Consider the following 20,218-nt stretch of genomic DNA (forward strand, 5'->3'; position numbering starts at 1 on the left):
TTGGTTCAGCTCTCTCACTGAAGTTCTCCCTGCTCAGCAAGCTAAGAGTACCACCCAAAACTTGGAGACACTAATCCAGAAGTTTTGTTGATAGAAAAATGGCTGTGAGTTTTGAAGTCTACAGACTTAGGAAATACGCATAATTATGAATAGCTTTGCAGCCAGCACAATTTAGGAGGGCTGGTGACCTGAGCTCACCTAAGCAGTATGCTTGTTCTTGACTCTCTCTTCCATATATACTTTTCTGTCTCTTTTGAGATTCTTCTGTTCAAAATTAATTAGCACTCAGTGTGTACACTTCTTAGCATTTTTGCCTTTTAAATGTTCTTTTAATTAGTGTGTATTTATTACATAAAATGATGATTTTTTCATTATGTATTTTCTTATACTAACGTTTTAATTAATTCTTTGGTAATTTCAAGGTATTTTGGTCATTATGACATTTTCATAAATATATATCATGTGTTCTGACATTATTTCCTTTTCAAGCAAAAATTGAGATTTTTTTGATTGTTTAAATATTTATTCTAAGTCCTTAAAATCACATCTTGTAGAAATCATAAAGCTGATTCTAATTTTTTTGAAATGCTTTTTTTAATTGAAAAATTTTTTCATGTAATAAATTCTAGTCATGTTTTCCCTTCCCCCAACTGCTCTCAGATCCTAACTCCCCTCCCTCCCAACTCCACACCCTTTTAAAAAATTGTTTTAAAGAAACAAAACCACAAGAAACACACAAAAAACCTCAAAACAACCCAAAATATATGAACAAAAGAACAATAAGACAAAAAAAATGCCAAAACAAAGCAATATGGGACAAAGGTCTACAGAAGACCATTGAGTTTGCTTTGTGTTTGCCAACTACTCCTGCAAATTAACCTGAAATGTGGTTAATATACCCAGTGAGATGTCATTGGAGTATACTAATTTTTCTCTCATGAGCATTGACCCTAATTTTTAAACAATGTAGTTATTCTCTCACCTTAAGTAGGGAAATTGAACTTGACTCAGAATTTTTTAGCTAACTGTACAAAGTTGTAAACATTTTGTTGAGTTCTGTTTCTCACATAGCAAAGCTTGCAATGAAAACAAATTAGACTCAGGCTTTGAACAGTGTCTGGAATAGTCAATGTGGCCACTCATGCAATGGTGGACATTGTGTGGGGGGCTGCTATGCTTGGTTGAGGGGCTACAAATACATACTCGGCTTTGGGACATCCTGAAGTCCAATTTTTAAAAAAAATTTTTCTTTGTAATCCTCATTTACATAATTTACAACCACATTTTGAAAACTTAAAAAAATTAATACTACCTGGAAACATTTCCCTATTCATATATTTTAAGCTTCGAGTGAAAAATATTCTAGTAGCTCAGAGACCAGAAACATGATGAGTGGTAAAATCAGTGTTTATTAACTAAATATGCAAACCAAGCAACAAATGCAGCTCTGAGTATGAAAATGTGACCATGAAAGGTGACAGTTTCTTTTTTCTTTTATTGAAAATAGATTCTTTTCTCATACAATACATGCTGATTATAGTTCCCCCCCCTCTACTCCTCCCAGTTCCTTCTCACCTCTTCTCCCCTCTGGATCCACTCCCTTTCTGTCTCTCATTAGGAAAGAACAGGCTTCTAAGAGATAACAACCAGACATGACCAAATAAAGTACAATAAGATGAAGCAAAAACTATCATATCAAGCAGGCAGGTGATGGTGGCACAGGTCTTTAATCCCAGCACTTGGGAGGCATAGGCAGGTGGATCTCTGGGTTTGAGGCCAGCCTGGTCTACAGAGCAAGTTTCAAGACAGCCAGGGTTACACACAGAGAAACTGTGCCTTGAAAAATCAGCAAAACAAAACAACAAACTATCATATTGAGTTGGACATGGCAACCCGACAGGAGGAAAAGAGTTCCAAGAGCAGGCACAAGAGTCAGAGACCCACTTGTTTCACAGTCAGGAGTCTCATAAAAATGCTAAGCTAAGCTCTAATACATAGGTAGAGGACCTGGTGTAGACCCATGCAGGCTCTGTGCTTGCTGCTTCTGTCTCTGAGTTCATAGGCGCCTTGCTTAGTTGATTCAGAAGGGGAAGTTGACAGTTTCATTTGTTCAGTTTAGACTTTTTTTAAAAAAAGATTTATTTATTCTAGTGTGTGTGTGTGTGTGTGTGTGTGTGTGTGTGTGTGTGTCCTTATATGTGGAGGCTGAATGAAAACATGGGATCCCATAGAACTAGAATTACAAGCAGTTATAAAATAACCACTCAAACCGGGTGGTGGTGGCACATGCCTTTAATCCCAGAACTTGGGAGGCAGCGCCAGGTGAATCTCTGTGAGTTCCAGGCCAGCCTGGGCTACCAAGTGAGTCCCAGGAAAGGCGCAAAGCTACACAGAGAAACCCTGTCTCGGAAAAAAAACCCAAAAAACAACAAAACAAAACAAAACAAAACCTCAACAACAAACAAACAAACAAAAACAAAAACAAAAAACCCCCCAAAAACCACTCTTAACTGCTAAGTCATTTTTCTGGCCCCTAAGCTTTCTTAGTTTAAAAACTAACTTTCTTATGACTAAAGTGATCTATTTTTTATTGTAGAAAATGCAGAAATATTGCCGGGCGGTGGTGGCACACGCCTTTATTCCCAGCACTCGGGAGGCAGAGCCAGGTGGATCTCTGTGAGTTCGAGGCCAGCCTGGGCTACCAAGTGAGTTCCAGGAAAGGTGCAAAGCTACATAGAGAAACCCTGTCTCAAAAAACCAAAAAAAAAAAAAAAAATGCAGAAATACCATATAATCAAAAAGAAGGAAGGTTTTTAATTTCATAATTCTAACACTCATAAAACTTATTTTCTCTCTGAAAAATTTTTAAACATTTATTTATTTTATGAGTATAGCCTTGTTTTCTTGCAGGTAAGAATGTGTATCACGTGGGTGCCTGGTGCCAACAGAGGTCAGAAGAGGATTCTCTGCAAGTGGGGTTATGGATAGTTGTAAACTACCATGTGGGTGCTGGGAACTGAACCTGGGTCCTTTGTGAGAACAATGTATGCTCTTAACTACTGATTCATCTCTCCAGCCTCTTTAGCCTCTCTCTCTCTCTCTCTCTCTCTCTCTCTCTCTCTCTCTCTCTCTCTCTCTCTCTCTCTCTCTCTCTCTTTCTCTCTCTCTCTCTCTCTTTCTCTCTCTCTCTCTCTCAAAAGATTTTAGTCTTATTTTTATTGTGCCTGTGTACATCTGTGTATGTATGTGGGTATGTGCACATGCTCGCACCCACCTTTGGAGGCCAGAGGTGTTGAAGTCCCTGGAGCTAAAATTACAAGCTGTTGTAACCCACTACATGTGGGTGCTGGGAACCCAACTTGGGTCTTCTAGAAAAGCACGATATGCTCTTCACCACCAAGCCATCTCTTCAGCCCCACAGAATTTATTTTCTAGCGGCAACAACATTTTTGCACACTTCACACCTAGTTCCTCTTTAACCAGGAAATACTCACAGCAGAGAGAAATGATGGACATGGCATGCAGCTTGTTCTCAGACCTGATGTATGGTCGCATACAAATGACAAAAATGTTTCCAAAGCAGGTAACTGCAGACACAACCCAGACAAAGACTCTCTGAATGATGCTTGCCAAGAGGTTCTCAAGGGAGGAAATCCCATCCGTGTTGGGCTTGCAGCTGCGCACATGCGGGGCATAGCCACAGTACTGAAATTTCTTAAAATAGCTGGTGTACAGAGAGAAGGCACAATTATAGCACATGCTTAACATTAACTTAAACATCATCGCTATTTGTTTTCGACATTTTCTCAGTAGAATATATGTGTTCATATAAGACTTGGTGGAATAGAAAACATTTCTTACTGATCCTTCATGGTTCTGAAGTTCAAAAATTAATTCTTACCCACATAACTTTACAGCAAAAGGATGTGTGGATAAGAACTTGAAGCAAGTGTAATGAATGCATGTTAGACATGTCTTAGAATTTGCATAGTTGGCTGGCTTGTGAACACGAGAAGGAATTTATCCAAAGAAGGTTTCAGTGGCTGTTCCCAGAATTCAGTCCATATAAACACATGGTTATAAAACTCTTATAACCATAGCTTGCCTTATCACCACTGCCTGGCTCTTAGGGGAAAAATTAAATGCTTTCTCCTTGCTGCACCCATCACTTTGCTGTTACAGAAGTTATAATAATATTACATTATGATCAGTAACTTCTAAGCATATCTATCACTCACAGTAGATTCTGAAACACAATGAAGAATTAAATGTTGAGTAAGTTACTTCATCTACAAAAACCCACTTGGATAAAGACATCACCTGGATAACCAAGAATTCCTGTTCTGTTGGCAGCAACACCAGCACCACTTATGGGCATTTTTTTTCAGACATCAGAAATAAAGTCTCTAATGAACTCCGTGAGATCAGTGTTAGCATCACCATAACAGGAGATAAATCTTCAATGCAGGAAAATTATTTAGTAGGAAATTTTCTAGTAATAGTAGAGATTAGAATTCAGACTGTGTCAGTCTGCCTCACAGGCAAAGAATGGTGGCAAAAAAAAATTAGAAATTATCTCTATAGTATAAAAAGTTACAGTAGTAAAGGATACAAGGCAGACAGTCATTTTGTGTCTTCCCAAAGGCAAGGTCAGTTGCTGATATGTCCACCTGGTTGTTTGCATTTCTCTGTGCTGGGGCAGGGCAGAGTATAAGGAAGGACATGACGTTTCTTTTTGTTTTAAGTGTCTGGGGGTGAACTGCTTTCATTAACAGAACTCCAGCAGATACTTGTTCGCTAGTTTGGCTGCTTAGCATAGACTCATCTTTTAGCAATAGTGTCTTGATTTCCCCTGAGGGAAGCCATCCTCCAGCCACAGGACTCATGGTAGACATATAGTGGAGACCCTCCCCTAGCCCAGGGTAGGCAAATAGCAGACAAGGAACCCTGAGCCTTGTTGATGGCATGTGAATGGCTTCTTTCAGCTGGGTTTGACTGAGAGCACTGTTCAACTCTTGTTCCAACAATACCTGCCCAATTCAGGCTCTTCTTTTAGTTATTTCTAGATTTTGTGAGCTACATCAGTTTCTTCAAATATACTCAGTTTTTCATGGTCAGACTGTCATGTTGAGAGCAAGCCAAGGAGCTTATAAAAGCCTGGTCTCTGAGAAATCATAGGAACAGAAACAGTGGCCTGTGCTAGACTTATAGTACAAGAAAGGTCACAGTGTGGATGACAAGGCATTTCTGAATCATTGAGAATTACCACAGTGTGAAGAGCAGTCTAGAACTTGCTATGACCGTCAACTCAAAATATGTATAAAGCTTATCATTAATGCAAAATGAGACACACTGCATAGAATTTGCAAAAGTACCATTTCATCCATGCATTAGCTCCAACACACTCTGACGTGAGGGACAATTATCGCTGGAGAAGAGTTCTCCTACCTTCATTGATTTGTAGCAACTATTTATTTCTAATTTAAAAAATATGTTTTTATATATTACATATATATTATATGTAGAAATACTTAAAAAGTAGAAATAAATAATTACTACAAATTTATACATATGTGTATGTGTGTGGTGTGTGAGATGTGTGTCTATACCTGACTAAGTGAAACCTCATGTGTGCCCTGATGTGTGTGTGGGGGTGAGAGAGAATGGCTCCGGCTGTTGGTCCTGACCTCCCACCTTGCTTTTGAGGCACAATCTGTCTTGTTGGTTGTTGCTGCATTTCATATTCCAGGTTATCTGGCTTGCAGGCTTCAGGGTGGATCCTCCTGTCCCTGCCTCCTAGCTCACTGGAGGAGTGCTGAGGTCACAGACACATGCCACTTTTTCTTTTACTTGGGTCCCAAGGATCTGAACTCAGGCATTTTAACCTGCTGAGCCATTTCCCCAGCCCTGTTTTTAATTGCTTTATGTTACTTATATACATTCTTATTTCTTCATCTCGCGACACTTATATAAAATGTACACATTACTAGTTTGTTAGGTAAACTCAGCATCTGTGAATGATATCAGAGATGAGAGTGTCTTGAAAAACTGAGTAGACCCCTCTCACATTTGTGTTTTTTGGTACTTGAAAATTTTTTCATAAAATTTTATCAGAATGTGGAAAACTAAAATCCATCCATCTAATTCGAAACTTTTAGAGTTAATTTTTGACTACTGATGTCCAAGACTATTTAGCCTGCTGAAAACCCTATAGCCTGGGAGCTTGAACAATGAGAATTTACTTCTCAGTTCTCCACACTGGAGAGTTCAGGGTCAAGGAGCCAGCAGATTAGGTATCTAGTGAAATGCTGCTCCCTGAAACATTCTTACTGTGTCCTCACAGTGTAGCTGGAATCTTAAAAGTTCTTATTAATAAAATCAAACCTGAGGCGAGTTATTGGGGTCCATGCTGGTAGATCAGAGAGACAGAACAAGCCACAGCTATCTCACCTCGTCGGATCCTCAGCTGGTCTTGTCTCCTCAGACTGGAGGCCTCTGAGTCCTCATCCGGAATGGGTCTCAGCTGAATTACTGCTCAAAAGCCTGAATGCTCAACCAGCCAAAATCTTCTAGTTTCTGGTCCTCACGCCTTATATATCTTTTTGCTTTCTACCACCACTCCCTGGGATTAAAGGCTGGCTTTCTGGGATTAAAGGCGTGTGTCACCATGCTTGGCTATTTCCAATGTGGCCTTGAAGTCACAGAGATCCAGAGGGATTTCTATCTCTGGAATGCTAGGATTAAAGGTGTGAGTGCCACCATTTTCTAGCCTTTGTATCTAGTGGCTGTCTGTTCTCTGACCCCAGATAAATTTATTAGAGTACACAATATTTTGGGGAACACAATACCACCACATCACAGGGTGGACAGCACAGAAGAGATCCTTCCTTCCTTCCTTCCTTCCTTCCTTCCTTCCTTCCTTCCTTCCTTCCTTCCTTCCTTCCTTCCTTCCTTCCTTCCTCATTTTCCATTCCTAAAGTTTGATACTTTCAGTTTTCTCATTTTCTCTTTCTTTTGTGCGTACATTCATGGTAGAGACCTAAGGAGAAGTTAGGAAGTTTCCCTCTGTTACTCTCATTATTCCCTTGAGATAAACCCTCTCACTGAAACCAGAGCTGGGCTGGTCACCTAGCAAGCCCCAGCGATCTTTCGTCTCTGACACCTCAAATATTCTGGTTACAGGCTCACATGGTTCTAGGCGTACATAGGTGCTGGTGAACTCAGATCCTCACACCTTCACAACACTCTCCCCAACTGAGCTATCTCTCCAGCATGCCTCCCCCTCTCCCTTCCTCCTGCCACTTGCTGGGAATCCATCAAACCCAGAGCTATGATTCACTAGCTCCAGTCTTTCTCAAATTCATTTTAATTTTAAGACAGGGTCTCACTATGAAGCTCTGACTAGGTTAGACCTCTCCATATAGACCAGGCTGGCTCCAAACTCAGAGATCCACCTGTCTCTGCCTCCCAAGCGTTGGGACTGAAGGTATGCACCACCACCCCTGGTTTTCAGTTTTGTTTTAAAAAGACACTAATGCTGTTCATGAAGGCTCTGCCCTCAGGAGCTAATCACTTTTTCAAGGCTTTATGTTTTAATAATACCATCACTCTGGGGTTAACATTGCAACATGGAAGAGGGACACAAATACTAAGCATACAGAGGTAAATTAGTAGAAATTATTAATCTTTCATTTGCATTTAGTATGGGTGTGTTATCATATAATACATGTGGGGACATAAAGCTTAAAATCAAGGTGAACAACAAGAAAACATCTACTTACATGTGAGAGAGATTCACGAGAGGTCTAAACATCCTTTGTTGGATATTCGTAATCTCAATTCCTTCTAGGCTGCTAAAAATACCAAGTAATGATCAAGAGAACATATGTTATCTGCAGCATAATAAAATAATTATTTTTGTGAAGGACAATGTAGTAAAATGGGTTAAGTTAACATTATTTTAAATAGAATGCTCAGACTCAGCCTACCTAAACACTTCTTCAGTTTAGAGACATGTATATCTTGGTTTTTAAAATATTCACAGTTCATGATATAATGCCTAATTCATGCTAACTATTCCATAAATATTATAGAGTAAGTGCATACACATTATATTCTAGACATTTTAATGAAGTCATACTTTTTTTCTAATAAAGTGCTATTTTACTGTAGAATAGTTAAATAAGATTAACTGAGGCTTATCTTTTAAAGACAATTCTTAGACATTAATAGAATTGTCTTTTTTGTCTTGTGGGAGGCATGATTTATGTAAGTGTAGAAAATTCCATTTTAGGGTAAGGATGCTAATCTTGGTTTTCAATTTTACATACTTCAGAAGAGGGAACCTCAGTTGATGAAATTGCCTCCATCATTTTGGCCAGTGTGTATATTGCATTTTCTTGATTGCATTAAGATGATTAATGATTGATGTAAGAGGGCCCAGCCCACTGTGGGCGGTATCATCCCTAGGAAGGTGGCTCTGGGCTGTTTAAGAAAGCCTGTAGAGAGAGCCAGGGGAAGCAAGCCAGCACACAGCCTTCCTCCATGGGTTCTGCTTTAAGCCCTGAGTTCCTGCCTTGGCTCTCTTCAATGAACTGTAACCTATAAGCCAAATAAACTCTTTTCTCCTCAAGTTGTTTTTAAGAGTGTTTTATTACAGAAACGGAGACACAAACTGGGACTTATGCCTATTGAAAATCTTAATTACTGAGAATTAATGGAGCGCCGGGTGGTGGTGGTGGTGGTGGTGGTGGTGCACACCTTTAATGCCAGCACTCAGGAGTCAGAGGCAGGTGGATCTCTGTGAGTGCAAGGCCAGCCTGGTCTACACAGTGAGTTTCGGGACAGCCAGAGCTACACACAGAGAAACCCTGTCTTGAAGCCGCCCCACCCAAAAGAAAAAAGAATTAATGGAGCAATGAATATGCCCCATACATTCAGAGAGTGTAAATGCACAATTCAGTATAAGATCCTGGTGACAGAGAGAGAGAGAGATGTAGAGATTCATTATCATTTAATTTTTAGCTTATTAATACTTGAGGTAGAAGTAATAACTATCTGTTTGTAGTCAACCAAGGACTCATATTTTTGTGGAGCTGGAAATGAAACATAATTAAAAGACATAAAACACACATGTTGTTAGTATTGGAGCAAAATTGTATATGAATATACTTACAGAGACTTGAGTTTGCTAAGATAATCAAATTGATTTACTTGAATTTTCTGGATTGGATTATAGGAAATATTCCTGTTTGAAAGAAGACAGCAATAAGTTATTGTCCTTAGGTCATGGGAATTTATTTGTTGACTTTGAATGGATTTGAAACATTTACAAAAAAAAAATAGTACAGCTCAAAGTATATTGAAGATTCAAATGGAAGACATGAGACCATAGAGGAAGATTTCCATGACATTGGCCTGACAGTGACTTCCAAAGCTCAGACAGGAAAAGCCTGGATGGGACTTCCAAAATGCAGACAGTAAAGCAACAAAAGACAAAGAGGACCACATTAAACTAAAAAGCTTTTTCACACCATAAAAGAAGTCTTCAGCATGGAAGAAACGATTTGCAAAGCCTTCTCTCCTTTCCTCCACTTCTTTGTTTTGCTCTTGGGAGGGTAAGGACACACTCTGCCACTGAACCCAGATCCCTACCCCTGCGAAGCATATATCTGGTGATGAATTAATATCTACAAAGATATAAGGAGCTCGATGCAACTGTAAAAAGACAAATAATCTGATTGAGAAATAGACAAAGAATCTGAGCAGACATTTCTCAAAAGAAGACACACAAGTGACCAGCAGATATATAAAACACATTCAGAATTAGTGTTCATCAGAAAATGCTAATTTTTTTTATTAGAGACAAGGTATAGCTGAGGATGACATTAAACTTCACTGGATTTGGCCTTGACTTTTGAACTTCTGAACCTCAAGAACAGGAGCCACACAAAATTATATTGCTTAAAAATGAGCCAGGCTGTGGTATGCTGTTATAGCAGCAGAAGATGGACCAGATCAATACCAATGAAGGGAAAGATAGTCTTGTTTGTGGCATTGGAAGACACAGTCCCTATTAAAGTTTATGAACTCATGTAAGACATCAAAGGAACACAAATAGTAAAAACAATCTTGAAAGAAGAACAAGAAAGTTAGGGTTTGCACAATAATCTGCAGCTATGTAGACCAAAGGGATCAACTATAGAGCCCCGGAACAGCCCCACTCAGACATAATCAGATAACTTTAGACACAGGCATTCAATAAGGAAAGGACAATCTTTTCAACAAATAGTGCTGGGAAAACTAGATATCCTCATGCAAAGGAATAGAATCAGACCCTTCTGTACCGTGTACTCAAATGGATCACATGCTTGCATGTAAAGCTATCAAACTAGAAGAAACTATAGGAAGAAAATGGCAGCTATGCCCAGGAGAGAGAAAGTACAATAGCTGCTGCCAGGGCTGGGGCAGGGCAAAGGTAGAGTTAGTAACTGGATGGTTACAGGGTTTCAGCTTTGTAAGAAGTAAAAACCTATGGGGGCAGATGTTGTGAGAGTTGAACAACAATATGGAAGATCTTGATGTAATCCAATGGTACAGAAACAGATGGATGATTCATTGCTATGTATACTTTACCACAATTACAAAATAAGATCAAGAAAGGAAGTGGCAAGCTAATGACTTACAATTGTGACAGCTCCTTCAGGTCCTTAAATATGTTTGGTGGAAGATTTTCAATCCTATTACTTCCCAAATCCCTAGGGAAACAATTGCAAGCATGTCACACTGTTTTCTGAAGACTTCATTCATTGGTAAAAAATTCATTAAGAAACTATTTACAACTTTCCAACAGTGCCATTGGTGAGTTGTGATAAATACCAAGAAGTAAGTGTCTCCTTAGGGTGGGGATTGAAGTCACTGCCTAGTTCCTGCTCAGCATGTGCCCTACTACTCCAGGCCCAGGAAGTCAAGAGGCTTTAAAGAGGGAGTGAAATAGGGACACCCAATAGTTTATCTTGAACCAGGCATCGTGATACATACCCATAATTCCAACATTTGGGAAGTAGAAGCAGGAGGATCAGAAGTTTCTGGACATCCTCAATTATAATTGAGTGTGTTCAAAGCCAGCATGGGCTACCAAAGCTCCTCCTCCCTCAATTTTTAAAGTTCCATTTCATGTTTCCTTGGAGACAAATCATTGATGGTATTTAATCTGGCTTTGACATATTAATTTCCATTTAAGGTCTATATGATGTCCTGTCATCTTTTCTTTTCCCTTTCTCCTCTGTTTGAATAAGAACATGATTTGAGGTCTTGGCTTTTCTTTTGCCCAAGTTTGTTATGATTACCTCAAAGCATGTCATTTGAGGTTCAACTTTCTTTCAGAGAGATGCACAGGCTCATATTCTCTAGAGCAGGACGTACGTGTGCAGAGGGAAGTGCCTAGCATGATGTCACCTAGGAGATATAAAGGGCTTTCAGCAGCAGCAGCTGTGAAATTTTGCCAGTGGCAGATTTCATGAGAAAGGCTCCAATTTCTTTTAAACAAGAAAATGTCTCAGCGAACCTGAGTTAGGTGATTGTGGATTAAAACAGAAAATGTAACTTCTCCCATCCACCTCCAGGGGGATAGGCAGGAGAAAAGATATGTTGTCACCAATGTCAGTTGGCTACTCAACTTTGAAAGGCAGGATGATGTTTTTTAGATTCTTATTTTTATCATTCTTTAAATTAATAACAAGTCTCTGTGTGGTTATTTGGGAATTGGCTGGCAGTACAGAAAAGTCTGCTTACATGTACTTGTGTCTGTGTGTGGCTAAGTGTACAAGAGTGGAAGAGCTTGAGGAGACCAGATTGTCAGATCCCCTCAGAGATGGAGTTACAGGTCCTTGTAAGCCACTGACAGGGTGCTGGGAACTGAACTGGGGTCTTCAGCAAGAGCAGTGAATGCTCCTAACCAATGAACCATCTCTCCAGCCCTGATAGGATGATTGAGGCTGCCCCCCCTCTCTCTGACACAGGGTCTTATGATGTAGTCTAGGTTGACCTTGAGATTATGATTCTCTACCTCCTGAGTTCAAGGATTATAAGTGTGTCCCACCATGCCTAGCTTCATTGAGTTTTTGATGCTAAAAAGAAATAGCCGATCCAATCTGACAAATACAATCAACATTGTTATTGTAAGTGCCTTCTTTTCAAACTGTACATGCATATACTGAATTTCATGGCTGTCTTTGTGATTTACACAGTCATGGGTGAATCATCTATGAAGATTTGTTCTGATTTGTTGTGATTTGGCAAAGGAATCTGTACAATTTTTATCCTTCAGAAGTCCCTTCCATAGTTTACAGTGGCCGAGGCGACAAACTCAAAACTGCTCAGCAAGATATAAAATGTCTTAAAGCAGTGACATACGTTTCTAACATCACTTCCTGCTGCTGTCTCCTCAGATGCTTCCCCACAGCCTACACATGTTCCAGAGCTCCAGTGAGATGCTCTGTGTGGGGCTTCCTCTTGATTATTGTAGTTTTTTCCTTCTGCCCTCTTGAGCTCTTTGATTCTCTGTACCAGGAACTACATCAGGGTTTCTATGACAAGGGTATGCTATTTGCTGCCAAGGTTTGCCCAGCACAGTGTACTCTGCCCTCCTTCAAAGCTAGAGTTTAAATCTAGACCCATCTGACAATGGGTTACCTCTTAGAGAACAGGCTAGTTTTGGCCTTGTAGATCTGAGTTTTCAGGCAAGTGTTTGCCATGGGATTAGGCAGGCTTTAGGCAGGGCTAATTATCAACCTTGCTCATTCTCTGCATTGTCTATGAGTCTAGACAGACTCTGGTTCTGCATTGAGGCTGTGTGTAGTCCACGATCACTACTGGTTACCAATGCGGAGTCTGCACCTGAGGCCACTGTTGATTATGACTTGCGAAAACTGTCCTCTGATATTTAGGTGGTGATTTCTAGTGGGATAAAATTAGAACAATATGGATCACTAACTTTTGTTTTAATGGCTAGACAATGTCTTTGGGTCATCTTGTCACATTTCTCCCTGTTATTGAGAGTGATTTCCTATGCACTGATAAGATTTGATTGTCATGTACCAGGACTTCCCATCACAGGGCCCAGGTCTAAAGACCTATTGAGAGGTAGGTGCACATTTAGTGAATGATTGGTAGCACATGTCAAAAATGTTTCAAGCTACTCATTACAAAAGAAGTTTGGAGTTTTCAGTGGCCCATATGCTACAGGACCGTTTCCTGATAAGCTTTCTGTTCACCACATTCCCTTTACCTGCCTATGTACAAGGAAGCTATCTAACACTGTCCCTAACATTCTATCTGAATTCTTTAATTTTTTTTGAGACAGGGTTTCTTTGTGTAGCCCTGGCTGTCCTGCAACTTGCTCTGTAGATCAGGCTGGCCTTGAACTCAGAAACCCACCTGCCTCTGCCTCCCAAGTGTTGGGATTAAAGGTATGTACCACCCCTGCCTGGCTTAATTCTTTAATTTTTTGAAAATGATTTTATTCTCTCTCTCTCTCTCTCTCTCTCTCTCTCTCTCTCTCTCTCTCTCTCTCTCTCTCTCTCTCCCTCCATCCCTCCCTCCCTCCCTCCCCCCTCTCTCTCTGCACAGATATGTGCAGGTGCTTTCAGACTTTAGAGTCAGAAGAGGGTATCAGATCCCTTGGAGCTGGAGATACAGATGGTTGTGAGCTGTCCAAAGTAGATGCTGGAAACTGAACTCCAGTCCTCTGGAAGAGCAATATGTATTTCTAACTGTTCTCTTAGGCTTCTGCATGCTTTAATTTTTGTATGAAAGACTCAGTAATTCAGTGTTTGGCCTAAATAATTGTCAAAACGTGTAACCACATCCACTACAGGTTATTCCCAGACTAAAACAGACAATGATCTGAAGGGTTCACTGATGGCTCGTATTATCTTATTCTGACCACCAATCATCATAAGGCTTTAGGTTCATCATATAATTTCTTTGATGGCTTTGTAATTGTGCTATTGGCATTTAAAGGGGGCATTAAAATATTTTGAATGTATCTCTCCCTTCCATCACTGTGGATAGGAATCTTATCCATGGCAATGCTGTATTTCCTTATGGGTCCAGGATAACCCTTCAGTGTCAGCTTCAGAAGAATTATATCTTAGAGTCTTGTGGTTCCTCAGTCTGAGCCATCTGGGAAACTTAATGACAGATATTCTGTCCCCTTGAAGCAATACAACAGAACAGTGTAGGTTATATTTTACTTACTAATTTTACCCTCGTGTTACTTTTTGTCTAAAGCTATGTTTCCTTTATCTAACTTATCTCAAGTATTTATTTCACATTTACTTTTATAAGCTATCTGAATTGTTTTGTGATCCATGTTACATATAAATACTGTTTGGAAAGAAGAAATTAATATTTCTTAAATATATCAATACCACATATATAAGTAATACAAAGTAAAACTGGAAAAGAGCATTCTAAATACATACTTAGTTAAACTTACAATTCATCTAGTTTCTGGAGGTGTGTAAATGCATGCTCATTTAAGTGATTAATTTTGTTTTTCCTCATTACCCTGGAAGTAAAAAGAAAAGCACATGTTAACATGTCAACACGATTATCACATAGATTACTAGATGTAACTCCTACAAAGAAACCATAAAGATAATGAATATAGAGTGCATTTTCATATCAGAATGTTTTGAATAGTATGATATTATTCAATTTATTTATTTTGAAAACACAGTCTCAACTATGCAGCCATGGCTGGCCTCAAACTCACGCCTGACCTTTCTGCTTCAGTCTCTTCACTTCATCACCCAGCTTCAATTCGACTTTATTCCTAAATTTCATAAATCTTTTAACAGGGACAATACAAAAAATGTAATTTAGACTTGTAATTAGAAATGAAGAAGGACTTTGAAAGGAATAGGGAATCCTCACCTCTTCTGAACAAAAACTGAGTTTCTTGCAGCTATGAGCATAGGAATTGTTTTAGACTTATCTCCTCAGTCTGCAAAGTGTGTCTGTCTAACAAAAGGCTCCATGCACCACAGAGCTCTTATTTGCTAGTGGATAGAATTAGGATTGAGCTGCCTAAGAAAGAATGGTCTGAATGGACCAATTCAACGTCTCTTTAAGTTTGGAAATATGTTAGACTGTAGTACTTGTTCTTGACTGTGTGTGTGTGTGTGTGTGTGTGTGTGTGTGTGTGTGTGTGTGTGTGTGAGAGAGAGAGAGAGAGAGAGAGAGAGAGAGAGAGAGGATCTCATTCTGGGCACTTGCTGTACAGCTGATCCACATCGTATCCCCTCTTCACTGATGTCTGTGTTGTCTTTTAGCATAAATGATTAATTTGGGAAATTTCAAAGGGCTTCCAGTTGTTTTTGAACCTACTCTTTTATTTAAAAACTTTTTAGCTTAGCATATAGGATAATGGGATTCATTATGGCATTTTTATGCACACATGCCATAATACTCTGTTTGTCTTCACACCGTGACCCTTCTGTCCTCCTCCATCCACTTGCCTCACTCTTGCTTGTTCCTCTCCTCTTCACAAATGGTCCTTCATTTTGCTTTGATGTCATATGCGTGCTATTACTGTCTTTGCTCTTCTCCCCATACCCTTAAGATCTCTTCTTCCTCCTCCCCATGGTCCCCTTCCTACTTTCATAACACACACACACACACACACACACACACACACACACACACACACACACTTCACAAATGCAATTTAGATTCCATTTATGAGAGAAAGCATGTACTGTTTGTCTTTATGAGTCTGAGAGAACTCCACTCACAAGCAGGGTGTGCATGTGTGACTTGGGGGTACACACACACACACACACACACACACACACACACACACACACACACACGAGGAAAGGAGTCACACCAGCCTACCTCTGCACATTCTCAGGCTGCGTTCTACTCACTTAAAAGATTCATTTGGGGTTGGGGATTTAGCTCAGTGGTAGAGTGCTTGCCGAGCAAGCGCAAGGCCCTGGGTTCAATCCTCAGCTCAAAAAAGAAAAAAAGAAAAGAAAAGAAAAGAAAAAGATTCATTTGGTTTGTAAGAAGAGTCGACATTACTTAAAAAAAGATAGTACTTACAAAACAGTTAAATTATTGCAGGAAATAAAAGTCAAATTTCTTAAATTATGAATATGGTTGCCTTCAAAGTCCCTAGAACATAAAAAGAAAACACAATCAAATTAAATTCATAGACAGAAATAAATTGGCTAAGGATTACCTGCTATCTAGTAAAATATCTTTCCTTACATTCTGTTTACAATAATTTGTAAAGCAATTGAATTTACATATGTATATATATATATATGCTATATACATGTAGTATTATTGTCTGTCTTCTGTATCACTAGCAAAAGTAATATGAGGTCCTGGGTTCAATTCCCAGTACCAAGGAGTAAAAATGTTTTGAGTCATATCTTTATCATGTGTCCACAATGACATGGATATTATTACAAGAAATTGAAGAAAAAGAGAAATACCTAATTTACAGATATTTAGTATTCAAGCAAATTAAACATTTGTCCAGAGGTGCAAGGTGCTTCCATCAGCAGAAATGAAACTATAGGATCCAATTAGGCTGCAGAGGCTGTGGCTGTGCAGACAATATTCATTCCTTTATGTATCTTAATAATTAAAAAATTTAATTAAAATATAATTACACCATTTTCCTTTTCATTTTCTTCCTCTAATCTCTCCCATCCTTACTTACTCTCTCTCAAATGCCTGGCCTCCTTTTCTTTGATTATTATTTTTACATATATATACATACACACACACATATATATATACATACATAAATATATAAAAACAGTCTGCTGAGTCTGTTTAGTGTTGTTTGTATATATATGATTTCAGAGCTGACCACTTGGTGTTGGGTAACCCGTTAGGTGCTCGTCACTGGGGAAGACTAATTCTCCCTCTCTCAGAAGTCATTAGCTCCCTGTACTTCCTCATTAAGGGATGGGACCCGGTGAGATTTCCCCCTGTGGTTTTAGCTTGTCTATTAATGTTATCATTATTCGAGTCTTGGTTAGGTGGCCGTATTGCTGTGGTATCATGGGTGTAGCTTCCTATCTATTCTAGGAGACACATCCTCGTTCCTTGTCCTTCTGGTTCTACAATCTGCCCCCCGCCCCCCCGGTTAGTTGTTCTCTGCATCTTGACAGCTGTGGTTTTCTGTCATGGTCTCTATCACACACTATCCAGTTCCTGTCTCCCTCTCTTAAACTGTCCGGGAAAGATTCCGGACAGCTTGCCACTGCTGGGAGCCGTCGGGATTGCCTCTCCAGCAGGGGGCGCTGTGTAGACGTTCCTCTTGAGTGCTTGTGGAGAGGTCACCACAAGAACTCTCACCACAGCAACGAGTGCTGAGGACCAAGGGCAAGGCTTTGCACATACGAAGCTCGTGCCCTACCACCGAGCTGTGTCCCCAGCTGGGGTTGTTCTCACACGGCCCCTCTTCTTTGACCCCAGCAGCAGGTGCATGGTAGAAGTTTGCAGAGTGATATACTGCCTTGGACGCTGCCCTGAGGGCATCACACACTTAGTTGAATGGTTGCCAGACGGCATGAAGTTACTTAGAAGCAATAGTGATTCATGCGCGACAGACGTGTGGGAGAGCTACTAAAACCTCCAAGGAAAAGTCGGAAAACTCTAGAGAAAAGCCGGTGTCCTGCCGGCTCCAGGGGGACTGTCAGCCTTGCTTTGGGACCTGCACGGAAGTTGACATTGACAGAGTGAAATATATATGAAAGATTGGGAACGAAGGGATCTAAAAATTGAGTACATTGAAGAAGAAGGTGTATTTATGATGGAGAGTAGCCTAAGAAGTCAGGCTGTGGAATGAGCAGCAGATTGACCCTCTAGAGGCAAAGTCTTCGCTCTACAAAAGTGGCTGCTAAATGCTTAGAGTCTTGCCTTGGTTCAGGCTTTTGGACCTTGTTCCTTTTATTGTATTGCCAAGGGTTAAATCATGAACCCACCACTAGGTGGCAGTGCTCTCTGAAGAATCCGCGAATACTCATTAAGGGTTGCCTGCAGCAGCTCCCACCTCTGCAATCTCAGCACTGGGGAGACTGGGACAGGAGGATACCTGTGAGTGAGTTCAAGGCCAGCCTGGGCTACATAATGAAACCTTGTATCAATTAGTATCAATTCATATATATATGATATTGCGAGGAGGGTGCTTGGGATTCAACCCTGTGCACTAAGTAAGCGCTCAACCATCCAGCTAAACCTCCCGTCTCACTTGTTGATGGCTTCGGCTGTGTCCCATCACTAAGTCAGAACTGCAATGGCTGTTAGAGGACCAAGCTTCAATTACAAGGAAGGTCATTGACTCGTACAGAAAGAGCTGGGCTGTCACACTGACGCGTGCCTCTGGACTTAGGAATGCTTGCTTCCCTGGTGGGATTCTAAATGAGCACGTGCCAAACCTGTCCTGTGTTCTCGCTGGCCCCTTTCTCTTCTGTTGCAATCGGGTTGACAGTCGTCACGACTCACAAAGATGGTGTTTCTCACGATCTTCCTGTCCTTGTGATTGGACCCTTCTAGTTTGCTGTGAACTTGGATACCAAGCAATCCGCTTTTGAAAATTTCTTACAGAACAAGAAGTAGAGGGGGTTTTTCTGATTCTGGTGGGCAGTGTGTTGATTGAACTTTTAAATAGTAATTTTGGTCATTTCTTAATAAAGCAAGACAAAACAAACCCCTTTAGTCCATTTTTTAAAATAACAGGGCCCCACTCCATACCCCAGGCTAGCTTTGAACTTGTGGTGATTCTCCTTCCTCAGCCTTTTGCTTTAGCCTTCTAGGACTACAGGTGCGAGCCACCACACCTGACCAAATCTATGTCCTAAACTGGCAAATTTACTGGATGATTAAACTCTAAGTGGAGTGATATTTGTTACTAGGCAAAGCCATTGTGCCGACACATCACACAGAACCTATAGGGGACTGTCTCAAAACATCTCACAGCCCCATCCTCTTGTGATCAGTGCCAAGCCACGCATTCTCATCGCTCAGAATTTAGGGATAAACTAAAATGGCTTAGCTCTCTGCATCAACTTAGTAGGTGAGTGAACTGGCAGTGGGAAAAGGAAGTGTGATGCAGACCAGGTGATGTCCCTTCTGTCTTCCTTCTTCTTGGCTCCAAAATGTTTTTTCTCTTTCTGATATTGCATTTTGGTGAAGGTGTAGAGAAGCTAGTCAATGAGTATGTTTAATATAAAGATACAACAAAATAAGGCAAAGAAACTTGATACACTAGCCACCTGGCACCGAGGACCCCTGGTGTCTAATATGAGTTAGTCAAATTCAGAAAATGTAGCATATATATATATATGTATATATATATGAGAGAGAGAGAGAGAGAGAGAGAGAGAGAGAGAGAGAGAGAGAGAGAGAGAGAGAGAGAGACTTACAGCCAGTGGAGCCGGGGCATGTGCTGACAGAGGGGTTTGTCAGGCAAACGGGTGAGGGCATTATTCATCAGCACTCTAAAAAGAAAGAAAGCACCCAAATCACATTTTCTGCTTCTTCTCTATCTCTAGGCAAACCCAGTTATCACTGCTCTTCAGAAACAGCTAGAATCTCACGCTGCAAATCTTCCCACCGCGTTCTCTCTGTACACTCTGAAGTACCGAAACGCTTTGGTAGGAAGGACATGTCTCCCCACAGCAGATCTCACACCGGGAGCAGCAAGGCTAGCCTGCAGGCAGAAGCTTGTGCCCACCCATCAGCAGGGGCTGTGCAGAGGAGGGGACCTTTGTGTGCGGCTTTTCCTTTGCTGGAGTTGCTGCCAGGGAGGGATGGTGCTAAGGAGTACTTCAGTGCAGTACAACAGGGAGACTGTGCTCAGTTTTGGTGGGCTCGGAGAACACTGTTACAAAATGGTCAGACCTGTGAGTAGCCTTAGAGAATATGGGCAAGGTGGTTTTCAGTCAAGAAAGCTTCTTTTAAGATTTAATAATTACAAATTTAATGCTACTATGCTTAAAGTTTTTTTTTTTATTTCCGTCTCTTTCTTCAATTGGAATACTTTAAAGTTTTTATTGCATTGATCTAATTCTCTCTCTCTCTCTCTCTCTCTCTCTCTCTCTCTCTCTCTCTCTCTCTCTCTGCATGCCAGTTTTCATGTAGAGTTGATAGTCTGCAGGAGTCTGTCTTTCTACCACGTAGGTCCCGG

At 40.4% G+C, this 20,218-nt stretch overlaps 1 protein-coding gene across 3 annotated transcripts in view; it reads right to left on the minus strand.

The window, feature by feature from the left end:
• Window positions 1–20,218, minus strand: part of Rxfp1 (relaxin family peptide receptor 1) — a 150,885-nt gene that overhangs the window by 14,175 nt on the left and 116,492 nt on the right. For all 3 annotated transcript variants that reach the window (XM_076574281.1, XM_015999595.3, XM_042279184.2), the window contains 7 exons: window positions 19,455–19,529; window positions 16,114–16,185; window positions 14,501–14,572; window positions 10,686–10,757; window positions 9,176–9,247; window positions 7,782–7,853; window positions 3,495–3,724 (listed from right to left, as the gene is read on the minus strand). In XM_076574281.1, the coding sequence (XP_076430396.1) occupies window positions 3,495–3,724; window positions 7,782–7,853; window positions 9,176–9,247; window positions 10,686–10,757; window positions 14,501–14,572; window positions 16,114–16,185; window positions 19,455–19,529 (665 nt within the window). The remainder of the gene's footprint in view (window positions 1–3,494; window positions 3,725–7,781; window positions 7,854–9,175; window positions 9,248–10,685; window positions 10,758–14,500; window positions 14,573–16,113; window positions 16,186–19,454; window positions 19,530–20,218) is intronic.

Source organism: Peromyscus maniculatus, chromosome 6, assembly GCF_049852395.1.
Source record: "Peromyscus maniculatus bairdii isolate BWxNUB_F1_BW_parent chromosome 6, HU_Pman_BW_mat_3.1, whole genome shotgun sequence".
Taxonomy (NCBI): domain Eukaryota; kingdom Metazoa; phylum Chordata; class Mammalia; order Rodentia; family Cricetidae; genus Peromyscus; species Peromyscus maniculatus.